This window comes from Pyrus communis, chromosome 6 (assembly GCF_963583255.1).
Source record: "Pyrus communis chromosome 6, drPyrComm1.1, whole genome shotgun sequence".
NCBI lineage: Eukaryota > Viridiplantae > Streptophyta > Magnoliopsida > Rosales > Rosaceae > Pyrus > Pyrus communis.
Genome location: NC_084808.1, coordinates 1,215,834 through 1,238,510, shown reverse-complemented (window position 1 = coordinate 1,238,510; position 22,677 = coordinate 1,215,834). Strand labels below are relative to the sequence as shown.

Here is a 22,677-nt window from a genome sequence, read left to right as displayed (position 1 = left end):
TGGCAATGGAGGAACCGGCACGTATAGGGGTGCATGTTGGTTCTTGTGATGTATGGGTTGTTGATCCAAGGGTCACGATGACTTGATCTTGGATGAACAAGGGCTGCAAGGTTTTGGCTCTTGGCAATGGAGGAAACTAGAGAAGCCAAAAAATGCTTTTGCTTCTTTCTTGTTGCTTTGCTTTGAATGTGTGATTTTGGGATGTTTGATACCTTGATGGAGAAGCCTATTTATAGGCTTTGAGAATGAATCACCACCACAATTATTTTTTTCTTCCCACCCATTTGTGGCCTAACTTATGGCCTAATTTTCCCAATTTATATAATTTTAAACTTGAAGTGGCCTAACTTATGCCCTAATTTTCCCACTTAATACAATTTTAAACTTTAAGTGTGCTTGCTTTGTCATTGCCCAAATGAGATAAACTTGTTTTGATCAGTAATGGATTGAAGTGTGCTTTCCTTTTCATTGCCCAAAAATGAGAAAAAAAAAACTTGTTCAATGCTCCAAGGGTATTTCTTTTGATACCCTTCATGCACCACTTTTCAATATGAGATGATTCGTCCGATTTCATTGAGTCACACACTATATGTACAATTTGTACGACACTTGGCATATGCCATGTATGCTCTGGCACGTCGAAACTTTAATACGTTGGCAAACATTTATTTTACCAAAATTTCAATGCCTACAAATTTCACCCAACATTTTAACTTAAGGGCCGGAGGAGTACTGAACAATGCAACCCAACAGATGCCACTGAGTAATATAATAAAATCCGGATCATATACTTCGATAATAACTGTTTCGTTCGTTGAATTGCAAAATCAAGCGACGAAAGATACAATATAAAATTCTACTATTTTACGTCCAGCAATGACGACGATCTTCCCAAATCATACGATGTGTAATGGCTACAACTTCCGTCCTGGAGCTAAGCACAACACCTGCCGCAGCTGCTCTACACTGTTCATAAGGTTCAATCGTTTGTCAATTGTCATACACCAAAGTACTTTTAGGAAAGTAAGATGGCTTAAAAGGAAATGCACTTCAATCTAATGTTTGTACATGAAAACTAAGAATTATTAATATACCTCTTTAGTCACCACCTTATCACTCTGCTGGACCTAACTCCGCGCCGAAAATTATTCCTGGTAAAAATTAAACACAAATAATAATTACTACTAAATTACAACAATCAATGAAACCAAATTAGAGGGTTGTGTTTATCATTAATTACATATAATAATCGGTCATGCTACAAATATGGAATTTGTGAAGTAAATGGCGCACACACCTGTAAGTTGGAGTTGATGTTTCAGCTGTCCGATCAGTCAGTCTGAGTGAAGAAAATGGTCTTGCAAGGAGCTCGATTGGATCATCTTCATCGCAACTCGATTGGGCTGCAGCAATAGCCTGAGCCAACTTCTCATCCTCATCAGCATTAAAAAAACATTCTCGTTTCTTCGCGTCAAGAATTAGCTTCTTCCAAATTGAGTTACTGTTAATCAAGGTCGATTCGTTCCCCAGTATCCAAAGACAATGCCTGCACAGACATAAGAACGAGTAATTAACTTTTAAAACCACCAATTACTCAGACAGTGCTACAACTGAGCTGCACTTCGTCAAAGAAGTACCTTGCACGTGTTAGAACCACATTTGCTCGTTGACGATTGGAGAGGAATCCCACAGAGCCCTTTCCATTACATCTGACAGTGGATATAATTATCAAATCCTCTTCACCACCTTGGAATCCATCAACAGATCGCACGCTTACGGAGAAGTCTGAGCCAGCCGAAACTTCACTATACTCTTTGACTCTCTCTTGAATTGCATTAACTTGAGCTGTGTAAGGTGATATTACCCCAACACTAACCTTCTTTTTTGTGCGAGTGAATTGTTGATTATTGGCTCAAACAAGTAGTCTAAAACCAACAAATGTTGTTGGCTACTTTTGTGGTCAAAATTGATGGTTGGCATGCTACATGTGGGAAATAAAATGGATGGTCTTATGCCTAATTTGTTGTCAAAGAATGGATGCATTTATGCCTAATTCTTTTGACTTGATGAGAGGCCTTTGGCCTATAAAAGGAGGTGTAGGCATAACTCAAACAACACCAAGGAAACAAGGAAGAAAGAAAAATAGCAAGAAGCCATTTGGCATAGAGAAGAATTTTCTCAAATTGTCTTGCTTTGTATTTTTTGTTTTCTCTTCCTATTGTAAGTGTGAGAGTTTGGGTTATTCGGGTCTTTGGGAAATTGAGTGATAAACACTATTGTATGTTCTCATTGATTATAGTGGAATACTCCGTCGTCTCCAAACTGGATGTAGGCATTGCCGAACCAGTATAAATCTTGGTGTTCTTGTTGGTATTGTTCCATTTATCTTTTGTCAGTTATTGTGGTTTATTTTTCACTCACACTTGGTTGACGCTTCCGCACAACAAGTGGTATCAGAGCCTAGTGTTTCGACTAGGCGTTCTCGTGGGAGTGAAAAATTTGTTGGCGCTACAGTCCTGTGAATAGTGCCGAGTAGATGGCTGGAGATAAAGATGAATCTGTGAAGGGGAAGGAGTCGGCATCGTCTTCGTCGGCATCTACATCCAATAGACATCAAATTGCTACTACAAGGTTAGAGGTTGATAAATTCAATGGCTCTAATAATTTTGGTATGTGGCAATGTGAAGTTATGGATGTGTTGTATCAACAAGAGTTGGATATGGTTCTGGAAGATAAACCAGAAGATATTGATGACAAGCAGTGGACACGAATTAATCTTCATGCTTGTGCTGCTATTCGATCGTTCCTTGATAAGGAGTTGAAATACCCGTATATGAAGGAAACTTCTGCTAAGGAGTTATGGACAAAATTGGAGGAGAAGTATATGACCAAGAGCGCAGAAAATCGGCTCTTCTTGAAGAAGCGACTCTTCCGTTTTCAGTATAGTCCAGGTATTTCTATGCATGAACACCTCAATGATTATAATAAAATACTTGCTGATTTAGCAAACCTTGATGTGAAAATTCCTGACGAGGATAAGGCACTATGTTTGTTAAATTCATTGCCTGATGATTATGATCATTTGACAACTACTTTGTTGTATGGAAAAACCGAGGTGAAACTTGATGAGGTGTCTGCGGCATTGGTGAATCATGAGTGTCGAAAGAAGGAACTAAAGACTCACAATTCACAAACCGAGGCACTTGTTGCAAGGGGTCGAATAGTGGAAAGAAAATATGTGAAGCGGGGAAAATCTCGTTCAAAGTCACGAGGGAAGTTTCCTGCTAAAGATGAATGTGCCTTTTGCCGCCAAAAGGGTCATTGGAAGAGAGACTGCCCCAAATTGAAGAACAAAGAGAAAGTGGGTTCTGAAGCAAATATTGCAAAATCTGGAGATGATGATTTCGAGTTTGTTTTGGCTAGTTCATCTGCTGATGGTCACTCCAAGGAGTGGATTTTGGATTCAGGTTGCTCCTATCATATGTGTCCCATTCGAGAATGGTTTTCTAGCTTCGAGGAGCTGGATGGTGGAGTTGTTTTGATGGGTAATGATAATGCCTGCAAAACACAAGGGATAGGCAAAATCTGTTTGAAGATGCATGATGGAACAGTCAAAGAATTAAGTGATGTTCGGTATGTACCGGATATGAAGAAAAATCTTATCTCACTGGGTGCATTGGAATCCAAGGGTCTCAAGATCACCATGAAGGGTGGAGTTCTTAAAGCTGTTTACGGGGCACTGGTGGTGATGAAAGGTACAAGACGAAATAACTTGTATTTCTTGAAGGGGAGTACAGTTATTGGTGAAGCAGCTGTCACCGAAGCTGCTGACGCAGATAGCACAGACACCACGAGGTTATGGCATATGCGTCTTGGGCATGCTGGTGAAAAAGCGTTGCAAGGATTGGTGAAGCAAGGCTTATTGAAAGGTGCAAAGGCATGCAAATTGGAATTCTGTGAGCATTGTGTGTTGGGTAAGCAAACTAGAGTAAAATTTGGCACTGCTATTCACCACACTAAAGGCATTCTTGATTATGTTCACACTGATGTTTGGGGACCTTCCAAGAATGCATCTTGGGGAGGTAGCCATTATTTTGTCTCCTTTGTTGATGACTTCTCTAGAAGAATATGGGTGTACACCATGAAGCGTAAAGATGAAGTCTTGAAGATATTCCTGAAGTGGAAAAAGATGATTGAAACGCAAAGCGGTCGAAAGATCAAGACTCTCAGATCAGACAATGGGGGTGAATATAAGTCTGATCCTTTCTTGAAATTTTGTCAAGATGAGGGTATTGTGAGGCACTTCACGGTTAGGGAGACACCGCAACAGAATGGGGTGGCGGAGCGCATGAACCGTACTTTGCTTGAGAAAGTTCGGTGTATGTTGTCTAATGCTGGATTAGGCAAGGCGTTTTGGGCTGAGGCAATTACTTATGCAAGCCATCTCATTAATCGATTGCCAGCTGTTGCGAATGAGGGCAAAACGCCCATGGAGGTATGGTCTGGTAAACCTTGTACTGATTACAAGTTCTTACACATATTTGGTTGTCCTGCTTACTATCATGTCAGAGAAAGCAAGTTGGATCCAAGAGCAAAGAAAGCTCTATTTATGGGCTTTAGCACTGGCGTGAAGGGATACCGACTCTGGTGTCCAGATGAGAAGAAATTTGTTGTAAGCAGAGATGTGACCTTTGATGAGGCTGCTATGGTTAATCAGAACAAGCATGAAGGTGAAATTGAAACAACCGAGACCATGAGTAGCTCAAAGCAGGTGGAGTTACTGAAGACTCCAGTTGTTCCAGTAAGGTCTGATGTTACAGACACTAGTCCTACAGTTAATCATGATGATGAGGACGAGGATGATGAAGAGGAGGCACCTACCCAAGAGCCTCCACAGCAACAAGACTATATTGCAACCAGAAGATCGAGAAGGGAAATTCGAAAGCCTGCTCGATTTACTGATATTGTGGCATATGCACTTCCCGTTATTGAAGATGATATTCCATCCACCTACAAAGAAGCTGTCATGAGCTCAGAGTACGAGTTGTGGAAGAAATCTATGGATGAGGAGATGAAATCTCTTCATAAAAATAAGACTTGGAAGCTGGTTCAGTTACCAAATGGGAAGAAAGAAATTGGTTGTAAATGGGTGTATGCCAAAAAGATGGAATCTTTGGGAAAAGACAATGTAAGATTCAAAGCCAGATTGGTAGCTAAAGGCTATGCTCAGAAAGAAGGCATTGACTACAATGAGGTATTTTCTCCTGTAGTAAAACATACTTCTATTCGTATTCTGTTGGCTTTGGTTGTGCAGTTTGATCTTGAGTTGGCCCAACTTGATGTCAAGACTGCGTTCTTACATGGTGATTTGGAGGAAGAGATTTATATGTCTCAGCCAGAAGGTTTTAAGGTTGCTGGAAAGGAAAATTGGGTTTGCAAATTGGAAAAATCATTGTATGGCTTGAAGCAGTCTCCAAGACAATGGTACAAGCGATTTGATCGATTTACGATCGGGCTTTCGTTGCTCAAGTTTAAGCACTGCTTAGACTTGATTGGCATTTGCAAAATTTGTTGATTGCCCCATGGGGGAGTGGGAGACGACTATTGGAAGTTCTACTTAGAGGGTTTGCGCCAAGGTGGAGATTGTTGATTATTGGCTCAAACAAGTAGTCTAAAACCAACAAATGTTGTTGGCTACTTTTGTGGTCAAAATTGATGGTTGGCATGCTACATGTGGGAAATAAAATGGATGGTCTTATGCCTAATTTGTTGTCAAAGAATGGATGCATTTATGCCTAATTCTTTTGACTTGATGAGAGGCCTTTGGCCTATAAAAGGAGGTGTAGGCATAACTCAAACAACACCAAGGAAACAAGGAAGAAAGAAAAATAGCAAGAAGCCATTTGGCATAGAGAAGAATTTTCTCAAATTGTCTTGCTTTGTATTTTTTGTTTTCTCTTCCTATTGTAAGTGTGAGAGTTTGGGTTATTCGGGTCTTTGGGAAATTGAGTGATAAACACTATTGTATGTTCTCATTGATTATAGTGGAATACTCCGTCGTCTCCAAACTGGATGTAGGCATTGCCGAACCAGTATAAATCTTGGTGTTCTTGTTGGTATTGTTCCATTTATCTTTTGTCAGTTATTGTGGTTTATTTTTCACTCACACTTGGTTGACGCTTCCGCACAACATGAATTCTGTCAAAAACAAGAAAAAATTAAGAAAACAAAATGGTATACTCTAAGAATGTTTCGAGCAGCATATATATTCCAAGAAAAATTATGAACATAATCAACTAGCTTAAAACAATAGTAACCTTTGTAAAGGCTAGAAACTATCTCAAAAACCACAGCAACCTCAGCCACGTTTTTCGGACTACGCCCGCGATCAAATTCTTCTTTCCCATTTGCTATGTTTATAAATGAGTAGGATCCGTAAATTTTTCCATCAAGGAAGCACTTGTTGTAGCTCACATCACGGACATTTGGACCATCTAATATCTGATTGTCGTAAAACTCCATTTTTGGAAACAAGCTGATTGAAGGATGCATCCTGTACTGGACATTGAGAAGGTGCTTCTCGTGTCCCAACAGTACAAGTCTTTCAAACAAACTTCTTCCCAATTCAGCCTTCTCGGAGATCTAGCAGTTTAATGATCAAATATATTCAGTTTTTAAGACAAATTATATATATATATATAAGCTTCTAATTAATAATATGAATACCAAAGAGCATGTAAGAAGGATAAAACTGAAACCTGGCTTTTAACCACTGCAGGGAGTTGCCTCTCATCTCCTATGAGAATAGCATGGCGAAGACCTGGTAGTTGTAATGGAATTGTTGACTCACATTCTTTAAGCTGAGCAGCTTCATCAATGACTAACAATTCCAGGGGCACCATTCCGTCTGTATGCAGTCTGGCAGAGCTTGATGCGGTACAAAATATTAGGCAAGCCTTTGCCAGGCACAAATTTCTTATTGTTTGTGCATCATTCGAACTCGGAACAGCAAACGCACGAAGTGACTTGAGAGTACGAGTGCAATCTTCTTGAAGTAATTGTAACTGCTCATTAGTAACACCAGCCCAACTAAATATAGATTTAATCGACTTAAGCAACCCTGCAACTCTGATCATGTCTTTCACCACCTCAAGTGAAATGCAAGATGTTGGCAAGTGAGTGTACAAATTTACCATACAAACTTTCAAATGCTCACCAATGAAACCAAGACGGTTCTTCACAAACTCCTCGAACGTCAGAAAATCATTGTCATCATCGCTTGTTGAGCTGCTATTTTCACTCTCTTCATCATGCATGTCATCCTTAATGTGTTTTTCCTTCACAGACTTCTCAAGAGTCAGAAAGTTGTTCTCATCATCGCTTGATGAGTTGCTGTTTTCACTTTCTTTACGTTGCTTGTCATGCTTCTGTTTTTCCTTTATGTACAATGAGTACTGCTCCTCTGGATTCTCAAGTAAACTTACCATCAATTCTAACCAATGATTCCATCCACTCAACGGGGAAAAACACTTGGTCAGAATACTAATACGCCTATCAAGAAATACCTCAAAAAGATCATTATAACTACCAATCTTCATTCGCTCAGCATTCCCAAATAGAATTATGTCCCCAAGCCCATACTTATCATACTCAAGAGACTGGTTAACCAACCTCACGAGTCGATCTGTAACTTCTAACACAGCGATATTGGTTGGGGCACATGTTAGTGTTCTGCACTTGAACTTATAGAGGGCAAAGAGTGAGATGCCGACTGTCTTCGTTTTCCCAGTCCCAGGAGGGCCCCATATTAGATTGATGGAATTTTGGTGTTTGCATTTACTCAAACTGATAGAGTTTAAAACTGCAGCTTTTTGAGATTCATTTAGATCACACCACATTTCTGGCCATTTAGTCGAAAGGGATTCAAAGCACTTTTCTTTAGAAAAGCAAATTGTACATGAACTCCCACCCTGTAATACACAAACATAAAAGAATTAGTAACAATCTAAAATGAATAAGCAGGTTTAATGCACATGGTGTTGAAGGAATGATAGAAGATTAATACCTGTGATGAACTGGGTTGCAGTTGCAACAGAGCCTTAATTAGATTTGTGTTTGCGTCACCTGAATTCAAGGCTTTCCATACACGAATATTTGTTGTCATGTTCATCAAATAGACAGCAGACATTGTTTCCCTCTTGCCCACAGTATGCGTGTATCCTCTTGTATCGATATGCTTTGACGAGAGTATTGAGAGATTATTGACTCTACTTTGATGAACATACGCAATGAGATACGAATTTCTGGACCTGTTCAAATGATCAACGCATTTTGGTTTAATATCAGTCAAGGCAATGAGATCTCCAACCTGTGGCACATACGTTCCTACACAAGTAACATCATAAAACAAGTCTTTAGGAGGTCCATGATTCTCAGAAGCCGTAACAGTCCGAAGTTCGCAAGTAGGTGCCTTTGATAGATTCGTCATGCTGGATAGTAGATCAGCATGTGTTTCCTCAACAAGTGAAGGGATGAAAGATTTCATGTAACTCATCGTGGTAGAAAATGTCTCAGGAATCTTTGTCACCTGTAAGTTGAAATGAAAGGAAAATTGTCGTTGTAATTTTACAATACGAGCGACAAGTACATGATCGAATAAGAAAGAAATTAGTAAGAACCGGACAGTGGACACAGTACAAATTAACCTGATTTTCGTAAAGCTTTGCATTGAGAACATCCTTAAGTGACCAAGAGAATACGACATTGATTAAGCCTCGACCTGCTGCAACTCCATAATTGTTCAACTTATTACTCTCCTCCAGACGATCCATTACGTACAAATTGATCGATCTTCGGACGATAGTCGCAATGACTCGAGTTTAAGGAATATTGATGAAGCCAATGGCTTTAATTAGCGTGGCTCTCCTTTTTATTTAAAGTATGTACTGAAATATTTTGCTTAGCAAGTAACTTGACCAAGACTAGTAGTGTACGGGCTGCAGAGAGAGAGAACTTGCCAGCCACTGGGTATCAATGTTTTCATTTACTTTATGATTCATGTGCTTTTTCTTTTTCTTCCTTTTTTAGGGGAAAATGGCACAGACACCTGGACACCTGTAAGTTGTAGTTGATATTTTGCTTAGCAACCAAGTAAAGGACTCAGGAAAACTTGACCAAGACTCGTAGTCTACAGGCTACAGAGAAAGAAAACTTGACAGCCGCAAGGTATCAATGTTCTTTCGCTTTCCAACAAATTGATTGTACTGTAATACTAATGAATGAAAACATACATACATACACGCATGCATGCATACATACATACATACATACATACATACATACATATATATATATATATATATATCAATGTTTTAAAAAGTAAAGGCGAAGCTAAGGCGTTTAATGGATAGCTTCGTCTCGGCTAATGCGATAACCTAACAGTACCTAAAATTATTATAATACCGCAACAACAACAACCAAACCTTACCCCACTAAATGGGATTGGCTATATGAATCTTGATGCGAGAATTATACGCACACAAATTAAACCCTCTTTTTGACAATTGTAGTAAGTATGTAAGTAGGGATCGTTCTGGACCGGGGATTAGGAGGGATTGTTAATCACTTGGATTTGACTCAAAAACGTAAAAACACAATATAAAACACTACACTAGACTCAAAGAATGCAAAACTAAACTTTAAAACACTCAAACAAACCAAAAGACTCAAAACAGCACAAATACACTCAAATCTGCCTAAAAACCACTTTCTGGGCAGTTTTGAGTATAAACACAAATTTGGACGAAATTAAGTTGTAACTTGACTCAAGACTCTTAAAAACACAAACTAATTTGATTTCTAACTAATTTGACATTAAAGTAAAGGGGGATTTAGGTTTATACGAAATTAAATTAAATGAACAAATTGCAATTAAAACAGAATGTAAATATGAAATTGATGAAATGGAATGAATGGATGATAGAATAGCTAAGGGGTTCATCTCCATACATGTTACACTTGCATAATAAAATGATTTCCAATTGCATTTCAATAAACCATGACTTCTCAACGCTCCAAGTTAATTAGGTCCGCTTAAATTAACTTTCAGATTTCCCTAGATTCATTGGATTGAATGGAATACGCATTACAACCAAATTATTCCTAATCAAAATCCCTAACTATGGAATACGCATGATAGAGACATTCAACAAAGATCATTAAGTTCAACGGAAATCATAAACATCGACGAGGCATTCGTTACTATGGAATACGCATGAAACTTATGCCAAGAATTCATTTAACGCGATTGTTTATAAGCAACCTCCACTACTTGTGAATATAAGTTCGTAACTATTAGGTGAAACTCACTTATATTCTAGCGTCATATTCATGCATGAAAATTAAGCGTGCACTCTCAATAAACATACATAAATAAGTTATCAATCAAACAGTTAAACAAATTGAATCCACAACTTATGAAACACAATTAGAAGTAATCAAATCAAAATGCAAGCATAAACATATATTTCGAATCCCCCCCTAGCCAAGGGGGGTTTAGTTCCTCATACGTACAAAACAAAGAGAATCAAAGAAACACCTAAACATTCCAACAACTCAAACTTGAATTGTATGAACGTTTAGGCCCTCTGCTCTTCCATTCCTCATTCGTACAAAACAAAGAGTATTGAAATTTAACATTGAAATCAAAGAAACACCTAAACATTCCAACAACTCAAACTTGAATTGTATGAACGTTTAGGCCCTCTTATCTTCCTCTTCGTTGTAGCACAAGGTCTAAGGATAGTTTGATGGTGTGAATGGTTTGGGGAGTGGTGGAATGGCTGAATTTCTGGTGGTGTTTGGATTAATAGGGAACTCACGGCCAAATGGCAGTTTTGATGTGTGAATGGGTGAATTTCTGAAATGGAAGAATGTATGAATGAGTGAATGAGAATTGAGGTGTAATGGATGCTTATTTATAGGTGAAAAAGAGGGAACATGACAGCTAGGAGCTTGGTGGAAATCTGAAATGATGATGGGAGATGCATGTGGCTGATTTATGCATGTGATTAAAGGGTGGGAGTGCATGTGCTTTGACAGAAATGAAAGGGAATGCACGGTTTTGGTTGATTTCTGGTGGTTGTGAGGTGGAAAGCTAGGTGGAAATGCATGTGGATTAAAGCTTTGTATGAATGCATGTGGCTGAAATGGTAAAGGATGGGAGTGCATGTAAGCCACGGCAATGATGGTGTTTTTCTGTGGTGAATGGTAATGTAATCTGAAATGGGAGAGCATGTGGATTAAAGGGGGAATGATGATGAATGCATGTGAATTATTTATGAAGGGAATGCATGTGCAATGAAGTGGAATGACAGCTAGGTTGAATATATTTAAAGGGAGTGCATGTGGCTTGGTTGGAATGAATGAAATGCAATCTGAAATGGGAGATGGAATGGGATGCACGGCAATGATGGTGTTTGTTTGAATGATTGCAGATTGTGTGGGTGAGTGATTAGGTTGGAAATGCATGTGAATGCAAGGTGTGAATGATTATGAGTGCATGTGGGTGAATTAAAGGATGGAATGCATGTGAATTAGGTTGGAAATCTGATGGGAACTCACGGCATTAAGTGGGGTGAAATGATTGAATGTTTAATGGTTGCATGTGGCTGAAATGAAGTGTGTATGCATGTGCACGGTTTTTGGGAGAAAGGTGGATAAATGATTAGGGTCTTGTAAGGGTGGAAATGCATGTGGAGTGCATGGTTGAATGATTATGTGTGAGGTGTGGCTGAGATGAAAGAGTGAAGTCACGGCACCAAGGTGAATGGGTGATGTGTGAATGTGTTGATGGTTTATGGAGATGCATGTGCAATGGATAAAGGAAAGGTTTAAATGTCCTAGAACTAAAGGGAACAAGGTTCCAACACTTTGGTCTTCAATTAGGTCTTCAATTTCGTCCAACACTTTGGCTCCAAGCATAGGCTATCCATCCTTAGCCCAAAAGTGCTCCAAAAGTCTCCAAAATGCATCTTTTTGCTCCTTTAGCCCTTTGGACCTACAAACACACGAAAATAGCTTAAAGTACTAAAATTACTAAGTACTAGCAACATAAATGCAAGGAAACAAGCAAACTAAGGCGCATAAATATGCTCCTATCAAATCTTAGAACGTAAATGTGCTCAATTTTGCTCCAAGTCTTCTGCTAGCTCTAAGTATTCCATATCTTTTCTTAAAGTCTATTTCCAAGTCTTTGTAGGTCCTCATCTACCCATTTTTCCCTGAGCCTCCCTCTCATAGTCGCATCTTCTAACCGGAGCATCTGTAGGTCTTCAGTTTACGTGTCCAAACCACCTTAACCGATGTTTTCCATCTTATCTTCAATTGCGGCCCTCCTACTTTATCTCGGATATCCTCGTTCGTCATCATATCCTTTATGTGGGCCCAGAAATCCAATGAAGCTCTGCTACACTCATTTTTTGCACGTGTTGATTTTTGACCGCCCAACATTTTGTGCCATAAAGCATTGATGGTCTTATTTGCCATCCTATAAAATTTTCCCTTGAACTTTAGTAGCATACGATGATCACATAACACATCTAATGCACTCATCCATCCAGCTTGTATTCTATGGTTGAGATCTCCATCTAATTCTCCATTCTTTTGCAAGATAGATCCAAGATAACGCTTCACTCTTTGGTACTTCCTGATCTCCAGTCCTCATCCTATCTCATTTGGACTTCTATTACCACTGAACTTGCACTCCATATACTATGTCTTTGACCTACTTAAGCTAAAACCTTTAGATTCCAATCCTCATCCACATCTCATAGGGACTTTAAGTCCTTACCTTTTTGCGTTGGTAGTGGACAAGTTAACGAGACATAGTCAAGATGATATCCTTTGGTTATGTTTTTCGCAAATGATATAGTGTTGATAAATAAAACATGGGAGAGAGTAAATGCAAAGCTTAACCTTTGGCAAGAAGTGTTGGAATATATATATACATAGCAAAACAATCAAACGAGCATGCCATGCAATCAAATATTTGACTATTGTTATTATTTCTCTAATTCTCATTATGAAGTCATAATAAACAAATAGAAATTAGGTTAGAAATATAAATTAGAATGAATTTTATAAAACTCTTGCCCAAAATGAAGATGTTTTTGGTTTGGGCTTTTTTATTTTTATTTTTTATTTTTTTTATTTTTATTTTTTTTATAAATGCTTAGCCAACTCCCACTGGGCATAAGTGTTTTCTTGATAGCCCCACCCAAAAACTGGCTTAGGTTAATCTCAATGTTCTTGTAGTCTTTGTTCTCTTTCCATAAATATATATAGGGTCTTAGTGACAAGCTAAGTAGTAAGTCAAAGCAAAGCCAGTTTGAATTTCCCTCTTCTCGCTCTTCTCCACAAGTGAATAGTTCGAATTCATCTCAAACTCTCTAGCACATAGATCATTACCACAGTCTTTACCACAATCCATCTCTATCTACAACTCCTCCACAATCATTAGCTTCTCTCAATTTTTTAAGTCTTGTGTATATTTGAATTATTTGTAATTAGAGATAACCCTCTCCTGTAAAAACCTGATCATTTGTAACTCTATATATTGAACGTGAAGCCTAACTCATTAATTCATTCAATTGAGTTTACTCATTCAAGCATTCTTACTATACTGAGCATTGATATTTTTCATGGTACCAACGAGATAAAGTCTTACGACATCATTTGAATTTTCAATTTTTTATTCTTTCTCGATCAGAATAATGGAATGGAAGACACTACAGGAAAGATATACCCTTTTTCAAATCGCCCCTTGAAGGCGGACGTTCAGAAGGGTTATCGAGATTATCAATCTTTTTAGTGGGGAGGAATAGTGTGGGTGCCCTATTCACTCTCTTCCTTCTCATTCATTGATCTAAGACAACTCTTGCTTGAAAATATAGTTGAATTAAGATTAATAAGGTGTTATATGAGTCCTCAGAAAACAAAACTCCTAGTAGGCCATGAACTCTCTTTCAAGCTTTAACTGACTCAAATCAAATCCAGATGCCTCACCAGATAGTTCTCCTTTCATATGTCCGATTAGGCAGCCAATTCTATGCCACTAGTGGATCATTCTTCAAGCTTTTCCTTCTCTATCCATCTCCCTACCTTATCCAATGTTTCAAACTTTCTTACTGTGAAGCTGGATCGTACCAATTACCCTCTATGGCAAGCCCTGATGCTTCCCTTGCTTCAAAGTTGGTTTCTAGTTTCATATGTTGATGGAACTAGCAAATGTTCATTTACGTTTCTCAAGGATGACCAAGGCAATGTTAACAAGATGCTATGGTCATGTCCTGGATCATCAATTTTGTTCATTCCACTTGTTGAAAATGTGTTCTAAAGCCAATCATGAAATGATACCTTGCAAACATTTCACATATTAAACTAATCTAGTTTGAGCTAAGGGCAAAGATTATTGTTGTGTGCGAATTTGGTTCCAACAGTAGTCATATAGACAAGAGAATCACGTTGGATAATAGGCATGAATAAACTATCAACCAAACAATGTGATCAAGAGTGTTTGATATAGCAAAAGACCATATTGCATTGTAATCCCCAACTAAATAGGTTCTCCACCTCTTTTACTTAGTTTGGGAAGCTATGACATACTTCTAAGTGTCACTCAAGGCTTGTGGAAGCCCTAAAGATTAATAATCACTGAAGAGAGAATTGGAAGTAAGTTTCAATCCACTATAAATTAGCAAGAGTTCTAATTGCCCATAGCCTCCCTAAATAAAACCTAAAAGATAGCATACCATGTAGGGCTAGAAAAAAATTCCAGAAAATTTCAAACCAAACCGAAAAAATCCCGAACCCAAACCGAAAAATCCCAAAACCAAAACCATCCTGAAGTTCTGTAATCCCGTCCCGAAAAATACCGAAGTATTCAGTATGGGATTGGTTTCCAAATCTTATTTGTTTGGTAATCCAGAAATCCTTAAAATCCTAAAATCTTTTGTTTCCTATTGGCTTTTGGCTTTCAGTTCCCACTTCCCAACTCAAAAGCAAGAGCCCTTTGGCTCCCACTAACAGAAGGCACAAAAATAATATAAAAAGGAAAGGCACAAATATAATAAGTACAAAGAAGAACAATAAAGTGTGAGGACTGGGCTTTTGTTTTGGTTGACTTTTGAGGTAAAAAGCAGCAGTCTTCTTCGTGTTGAGAAGCAGAGAGATGAAGGAGCTACTGTCGAAAGCTCTTTCAAATATTCGAAGCTCTCTCGTCTCTGGTATCGATCCATCTCCTTCTCTATCCTCTTTGAAGCTTTCTCTGAATTAGGGTTCGAATGAGGATTTACAAATTAGGGATTTACGATTTAGAGCTTTTAATTGTTTCAATTTGGATTTGGATTTCTTGATTAATTTTCTGGGATTTCTGGATTAATTTTATGTGGATTTGGATTTCTGGATTTCCATGGTTGATTTCTGCTTTGCATGTTCGATTTCTTTTCTACTTTGCCTGCTCGATCTGCAGGTTTAATGCAGGTTTGAATTGAATTTATTAGTTAATTCCATTAACAAGAAGCCAAATTTCTATTCAATTGAAATCTCAAAATCATACCGAAATCCCAAAAATATTTCGGGAATGCTGGAATTTCGGTTTGGGATCGGGATTCGAATTTCCATCCCAAAAAGGATCGGTTTGGGATTCGAGATCCCATTATCGGGTCAGGATCCCCTCCCAAACTAGCCCTAATACCGTGTAAGGTTATGATTGAAGAATTCAACAGAGTTAAGTAAGGACAATTAAATGGTTTAATTGTTTATGGAAATGAATAATTATATGTTAATTAATCAAAAGAATAAGTTTGTTTTAGACCTCAAATTAGTCAAACCCATTAACTTAAGTTGTCTGAGAACTTAACAACTAAAACTCAAGAAACTCAAAAGCTCATAGGTTTTGGGGAAACCGGCCATAAAGAGGCATTATAACCTCATCCCCTATTATAGTTTTCAAAAGGAATAAGAGAGAAATATCACCTTTTCTTTTCTTTCAGGACAACCGACCACATGGGGTGTTTGGGGGAGGGGGTGGGATATTTAGCAATTTCTTCCTCCCATGTCAGTAATCATCTTTTTCCTTTATCACCCTTGGCATCAAAACGTACAAGCCCTCTACTTTGGGGGCTTTGGAGAATCCATTCAAACTTCCAAATCCAAGAATCCAAGGAGCTAAAATGATGAAGATGAAGGCTATGGAGTCCAACTCAAAGAAAGGAATGAAGGCCCCCACTTTGGGTGGTTATCCTTTGCAAAGCAGAAGAGGAACTTCAAAGGTATAAAGAAATCTCAACTCTCATTATTGAATTTGTGTTGGGTACCTTAAAATAATGTATTTTATTCCCAAAATATGTGAAATGACCAAAATAGCCCTAGTTGGGTGTCTTGAGTAAGTATGGACCTCTTAGCTAAATTTTAATTTCTAATATTTTCTTATTTTGTTAAATTATTTTACGTACTCACGAGTGTGTAGGCGGAAGCAAAATCGAATTTAGAGTTACAGAGATTTAGTTATGATTTACAGTACATGGAGGGTAAAATCGTAATTTGACCTTGAGGAAATTTCTAAGTGCTCTTCTCAGTTTCTGAAACACTCTTCCCCTCTCTCTCTTTTTCTGCAACTCTCTCCTCGAACCTCTTCTCTCCACCAAGAACACCCTCTCACCACCATTCAATTCCTGATCGAATCCAACCCTAAACTCAGCAAATCTAAGCCCAACATGACCTTAGGATTCGATTTGGAGGCTTGCATGTGAGAATTGGGACTGGTAATAAGATGAGCTCACTACACCGAAGTTCTCCGACAAGTTAAGTTCGAACTCGACGAAATCGAACTCAATCAAGTTTAAGATTTCCTCTTATGGATTTCAGGTATCAATCTCATGCTTTGTTTCTCAAATTTAAGCTTGGAATCGAGGTTTCAACCTTTGTATTTTAGTGCATGCATTCTCAATTTCTTCGGCAACAAATTCTGAAGGAAATTCATTGAGTTCGAAGCCAATTTCAGTTTAAATTCTTAATAGGTTGAACTCAAATGAATTTTGTGAGAATTATGATGAATCCGACAAGGAGATCTCGTGAATTCATGTTGAATCCGAGATGGATTCGACCTCCAATTGCTTAAATTCAAATTTAGGTAAGTCTATGGACTTATTCGCAAGCTCTTACCCAACCTCCTCAAGAATCCTCTTCACAACCTCCTACCCGGCCTCCTCGAGCTTCAAAAAGTGCTTAACCATCAAAATCAAGGGCTCCTTCAAATCGTCCTAACTCTTCAACCACCAATGCTGTTAAGCATGAGGGGTAATTGTTGCTTTTATATGAAATTGAACTTAGTTTTTCATTTGGGTTGTACACGTGTTTACGTCCTAAGACATTTAGTTGAATTAATGACATAAGGCATTTATTTGAACTTTGATTCTTTTTTTATTTGGGTTTGTATGGCATAAGGAATTTACTTGAACTTTAATGTTGTTGGATTGAATTTGTTGATGATTGATATTGTTCAGCTGAATTTGTTGACGGTTGATGGATTAGAAAAATGGAGTTTTAATGAAACACTTCCGGTACTGTTTACTTTTAACGAAAAATCATATTTTTACATTTTTATGTACTATTCATTACACCTTTATTTGTCTTTTTTCATTAAAACTAAAGTTTTTATAAACTTTTCGTTAGTTTTCCTTAAAAAAAAAAAAAAAAAAAAAGATTTATTTTCATTAAAAAAACTGCAATAAACTAAAGCCCAAAATTATTTTTTTTTAAAATAAAAATAGGCTTTGAAACTGAAGGGCCTAAAACAGAATTGGACTCGTCTGCATATGGAACAAAACCAACCCAATAGATTCGGTACTAATTTGGTACTTCCAAGCATACCGAACCGTAACGAACCGGGCTCAGGCCTACTCCTAGAACATGTCCTATCTAAGACTCTTGTCCTTCGTATAGGCAGCAAATTAAGAACTGTCATGTATAAAATTATAAAAAAAAAAAAAAAAAAAAATTTAATGTTGTTTAATTGTATTGTACGTATAACTCAGGTGAAAGTGTAAAAAAAAATTGGTTACGGTACATGCGTTTACTTAATACATTGTATCAAAGGTAACATAACGATACATACATTTACTTAATAAAAATTGGTGTGGGATATCGAGTATGCTGAGCTGAATTTAGAAACACGCAATTATCAGGGGGAGCAACCATAAAGTATGCTATTTCACTCTCTTTTTCTTTTTTTCCGTTTGTTTAGGTTCCTAGCAAGATTTTAACAAGCCAGCATTAGAGAGTCCAACGTGATATCAATAATCTCAACAAGGGTTACACTCTTCTAAGTTCTAACTTGGCTACGATGTTTTTTAATGAGGTCACTAATTATTGAATCGGAGCGATTACCGTTGTTACCATTTACATTAGCTTAATTGATGAACAAGCATCCATTTCGGCCAAATTTTACCGGTGTCGGTTGTAGTGGGATAAGTGGAGTGGATATTATTATAATCTCACCAAACCCTTTGCCTTAGTAGTTGCAGTGATCAATCAAATATTACGGCAAGTAATATGAACCACCTAGTATTAGGTGTGAGGTTTTAGCCTCGGTGTTTTCTAATTATTCACTGCCTTGGCTTTAAGCTCGTCTATAACTACTTGATGATGTCTGTGGCTCTTCTGTTAGACTGAGAGAAGATAACGGTTTTGAAAGGAACTCCGCGGGATCAACTTCCCGGAAACTGCTCGAATCCACAAGGGCAGCTGCCAAAGCCAGAGACAAGTCCTTGTCTTCCTCAGCATTATAGAAACACTTGCGTTTCTTAGCATCAACAATTACCTTCTTCCAAATACTCTCACTCTTAACCAAAGTTGGTTCGTTCCCCAATATCCAAAGACAATGCCTGCGTGTGTATACGTAGACACATAACGTACAACAAATTAAACGACTAAAATTCAGACATCTATCTACAACAGTATGTATTGTAAGAGGAGTACCTTGCACGTGTTAGCATCACATTCACTCTCTGACGATTCGAGAGGAAACCCACAGATCCATTCTCATTACATCTGACTGGAGATTATTATCACATCCTCTTCGCCACCTTGGAATCCGTCAACAGATCGACACTTAGCTAGGCTTGCAACTGTCTCATAGACCACAGCAATCTCAGCCATATTTTTCTGGCTACTCCCGCGATCAAATTCTTCTTTTCCATTGGCTATATTAATAAACGAGTAGCATCCGTACATTTTTCCCGAAAGAAAGCACTTGTCATAGCTTTTTTTATTGACATTCGAACCATCTAGTAACCGGTGGTTGCAAAACTCTCTATTAGGAAATAAACAGATTGAAGGATGCATTCTATACTGGACATTGAGAAGGAGCTTCTCATGTCCCAACTGTACAAGTCTTTCAAACAAACTTCTCCCAAATACAGCCTTCTCCGAGATCTAACAAGTTCATGTACTATACTGTTAGATAATGTGTGTGTGGGTGTGTGTGTGTGTGTGCGTGTACTCAAAAACCTGAAAAACACAGAGGAGAGGACGAAATGAAGACCTTGCTTTTCACCATAGCGGGGAGTTGCCTTTCATCTCCAATGAGAATAGCGTGGCGATGACCAGGGAGTTGCAAAGGAATTAACGATTCACATTCTTTAAGCTGAGCAGCTTCATCAACCATCAAAATTTCTACCGGTTTCATTCCTTTTGTGTACAATTTAGAAGAGCTCGAGACAGTGCAACATATTAAGCAAGCATTTTCCAAGCAAAAATTTCCTATTTCCTTGTCGTCAGTTAAAATAGGAACAGAAAATGCGCGAAGCGACCTCAATACACAAACACAATATTTTACAACTAATTGCATCCTTTAATTAGAAAACCCTACCTCATCAAATAAATATTTGCAAGAGTTGAGCAAATCCAAAGCTGTAATCATGTCCTTGACTACCTCTATTGACATGCAAGAAGTTGGTAAGTGGGTGTGCAAATTTACCATACAAATCTTGAGGCACTCACCAATGGAATCAAATTTTTCCTTCACAAACTCTTTAAATGTCATAAGATCATTATCATCGTCACTTGTTGGGTTTCTACCATTGATTAACGACATTATCACTCCCTTCAGCGTCGTCGTCCAAGTATTATCGCCCTCTTCACCCTCATTGTATCTTCTCATTTTTTCTCTCAAATACAACGCATACTTTTCGTTTGGATCCTCAAGTAAATCAATCATTGATGCTAACCGATGTTTCCATCCACTCAAAGGGGCAAAAACTCGGCCAGAATTTTAGTACGATAATCAAGAAATACATCAACAAGGTCATCATGATCATCAATCTTCATCCTCTCCTCATTCCCAAATAGAATTATATCCCCAAGCCCGTACTTACCATAATCAAGTGACTGATTTACCAAGCTCAGCACACGTGCTGTTACTTCTAACACGGCAATATTGGTTGGAGCACATGTTAATGTTCTGCACTTCAATTTAACCAGGGCAAAGAGTGACAAACCAACTGTCTTCGTTTTTCCAGTTCCAGGAGGTCCCCATATTAGTTTTATGCTATTACGGTGGTTGCATTTACTTAAACTGATACAATTCAAAACTGCAGCTTTTTGGGAATCATTTAGATCAGAGCACATTGCACGAAATGTAGCAGATAGGTAGCAGTTTTTGTTGTCAACGAAAATTGAACATGAATTCCTACCTTGTAAGAGACAAAGACAAAAGATTAGTGAGGTTAACCATGTGGAGAAAAACATACACACTTTATCGGGGGAATAGACTATTTCTGTTACAGATTTACAAACTAAACATAGTCAGCAATCCAATCAGAGTAGGTCATCACATCAGTATTGCAAAAGCATGAAGATGGGTTAGTTCGTCAAAGATGTTAAAGTAGAGATAGAGTCCAGGAAAAATACTTGTGATGAATTGGCTTGCGGTTGCAGCAAGTTTTTAGTTGAACTTGTATTTGCCCCTTTTGAGTTCAAAGCTTTCCATACTCGAACAGTTGTTGTCATGTTCATGAGATAGACCACAAAAAGTGTATCTGTCTTGCTCTTAATATGCATGTATCTTCCTGTATCGATATGCCTTGAAGAGAGTATTGAGAGATTACTGTCTCTACTTTGATGAACATATGCAATGAGATAGGAAATTCTGGGCCCGTTCAAATGATCAACGCATTTTGGTTTAATATCAATTAAGGCAATAAGATCTCCAACCTGTGGCACATATGTTCCTACACAAGTAACATCATAAAACAAGTCTTTTGGAGGTCCATGATTCTTAGAAGTTTTAACTATCAGAATTTCGAGAGTAGGGGCCTGCGATAGATTCATCATGCTTGAGAGTAGATCAGCATGTGTTTCCTCAACAGGTGAAGGAATGAAAGATTTCATGTAACTCGTCACGGTAGAAAATGTCTCAGGAATTTTTGTCACCTGCAAGTTGACGAAATGAAACGAAAACTGACGTTGTAATTTTACAATACTACTGACAAGTACATGATCGAATACGAAAGAAATTAGAAGCACCGGACCGTAGACACAGTACAAATTAACCTGATTTCGGTAAAGATGTGCATTGAGAACATCCTCAAGTGACCAAGAGAAGACGATATTGATTAAGGGTCGAGCTGCTGCAACTCCATAATTTCTCAACTTATTACTCTCCTTCTGACGATCCATTACGTACAAACTGATCGATCTTCGGATGATATTCGCAGTGACTTGAGTTTAAGGACTAGTGATGAAGTCAATGGCATCAATTAGCTTAGCTCTCCTTTTTGTGTACTTAAATATTTTGCTTAGCAATCAAGTAGGGGACAACTTGACCAAGACGCTAGTCTACAGGCTACAGAGAACGAAACAAAACTTTATGATTGAAGTGCTTTTTCTTTTTCTTCTGATTGAAGTGCTTTTTCTCTTTCTTCTTTTTTAGGGGAAAAGTGCTTTTTCATTTTTAAAATCACAGCTCTATTGGAACTTGGACGTGAGAAATGAAGTCACTTGAGGTAAACTATCAGACCTGATTAAAAATAAAGACAAAAGATAAATAATAGGAAGAAAATGAGAATAAAATGTATATGCCTAAGACCAAGGAACAATTTCAATCCATACAGGTTGTGATTAGGGGTTTCCGGTTTCAATTTGGATGTGTCCTGAAAAAATGGTATATGGATTTCGAGACTTGGTTGATAGCTTCATCTGTTGAATAAGAAGAGTATCCAAGATAACTCTAATGATCCCAAGAAGAAGAAAATAGAGCACACTCTTAAAGAAAGCTCACAAAACAAACTAATTAGCAAAACTTTTCTTATTTAGCTCTAGGCTTTGTTTTTCCTTGGATGATATACAATGCTTGAGGACTTGGGTATTTATAGCAAACCAAATGAAAGCTACACCACACACTTAATTAAACTAAGATTATTTGCTACCACACAAAACCCATTAATTGCACCTAATTTTTCCACTCAACCATACCTAACATTGATTCTACCTAACATTGATTCTCAACACTCCCCCTCAATGTTAGCTCTCATTCTTTGCACTGTGCTGAGTAAACAGCGAAAAATTTCGAGCTTGCCTGTACTCAAACTTTTTGTGAACAAGTCCGCAACTTGATCA

General features: G+C 38.0%; 1 protein-coding gene and 1 pseudogene across 1 annotated transcript; both read right to left on the bottom strand.

Annotated features, from left to right (window-relative positions):
* Positions 1 to 741: 741 nt before the first annotated feature.
* On the bottom strand, positions 742 to 8,914 carry LOC137737621 (probable helicase MAGATAMA 3). The gene is made up of 9 exons (XM_068477157.1): positions 8,706 to 8,914; positions 8,066 to 8,587; positions 6,759 to 7,970; positions 6,318 to 6,642; positions 4,538 to 4,557; positions 1,638 to 1,879; positions 1,298 to 1,546; positions 1,095 to 1,151; positions 742 to 966 (listed from the first exon to the last, which is right to left on the bottom strand). Exons 1-8 carry the CDS (start codon positions 8,829 to 8,831, stop codon positions 1,103 to 1,105), a joined length of 2,745 nt encoding a protein of 914 aa, XP_068333258.1. The 5' UTR covers positions 8,832 to 8,914; the 3' UTR covers positions 742 to 966; positions 1,095 to 1,102.
* A 9,765-nt stretch (positions 8,915 to 18,679) lies between these two features.
* Positions 18,680 to 21,738, bottom strand: LOC137737294 (probable helicase MAGATAMA 3; annotated as a pseudogene).
* Positions 21,739 to 22,677: the final 939 nt, after the last annotated feature.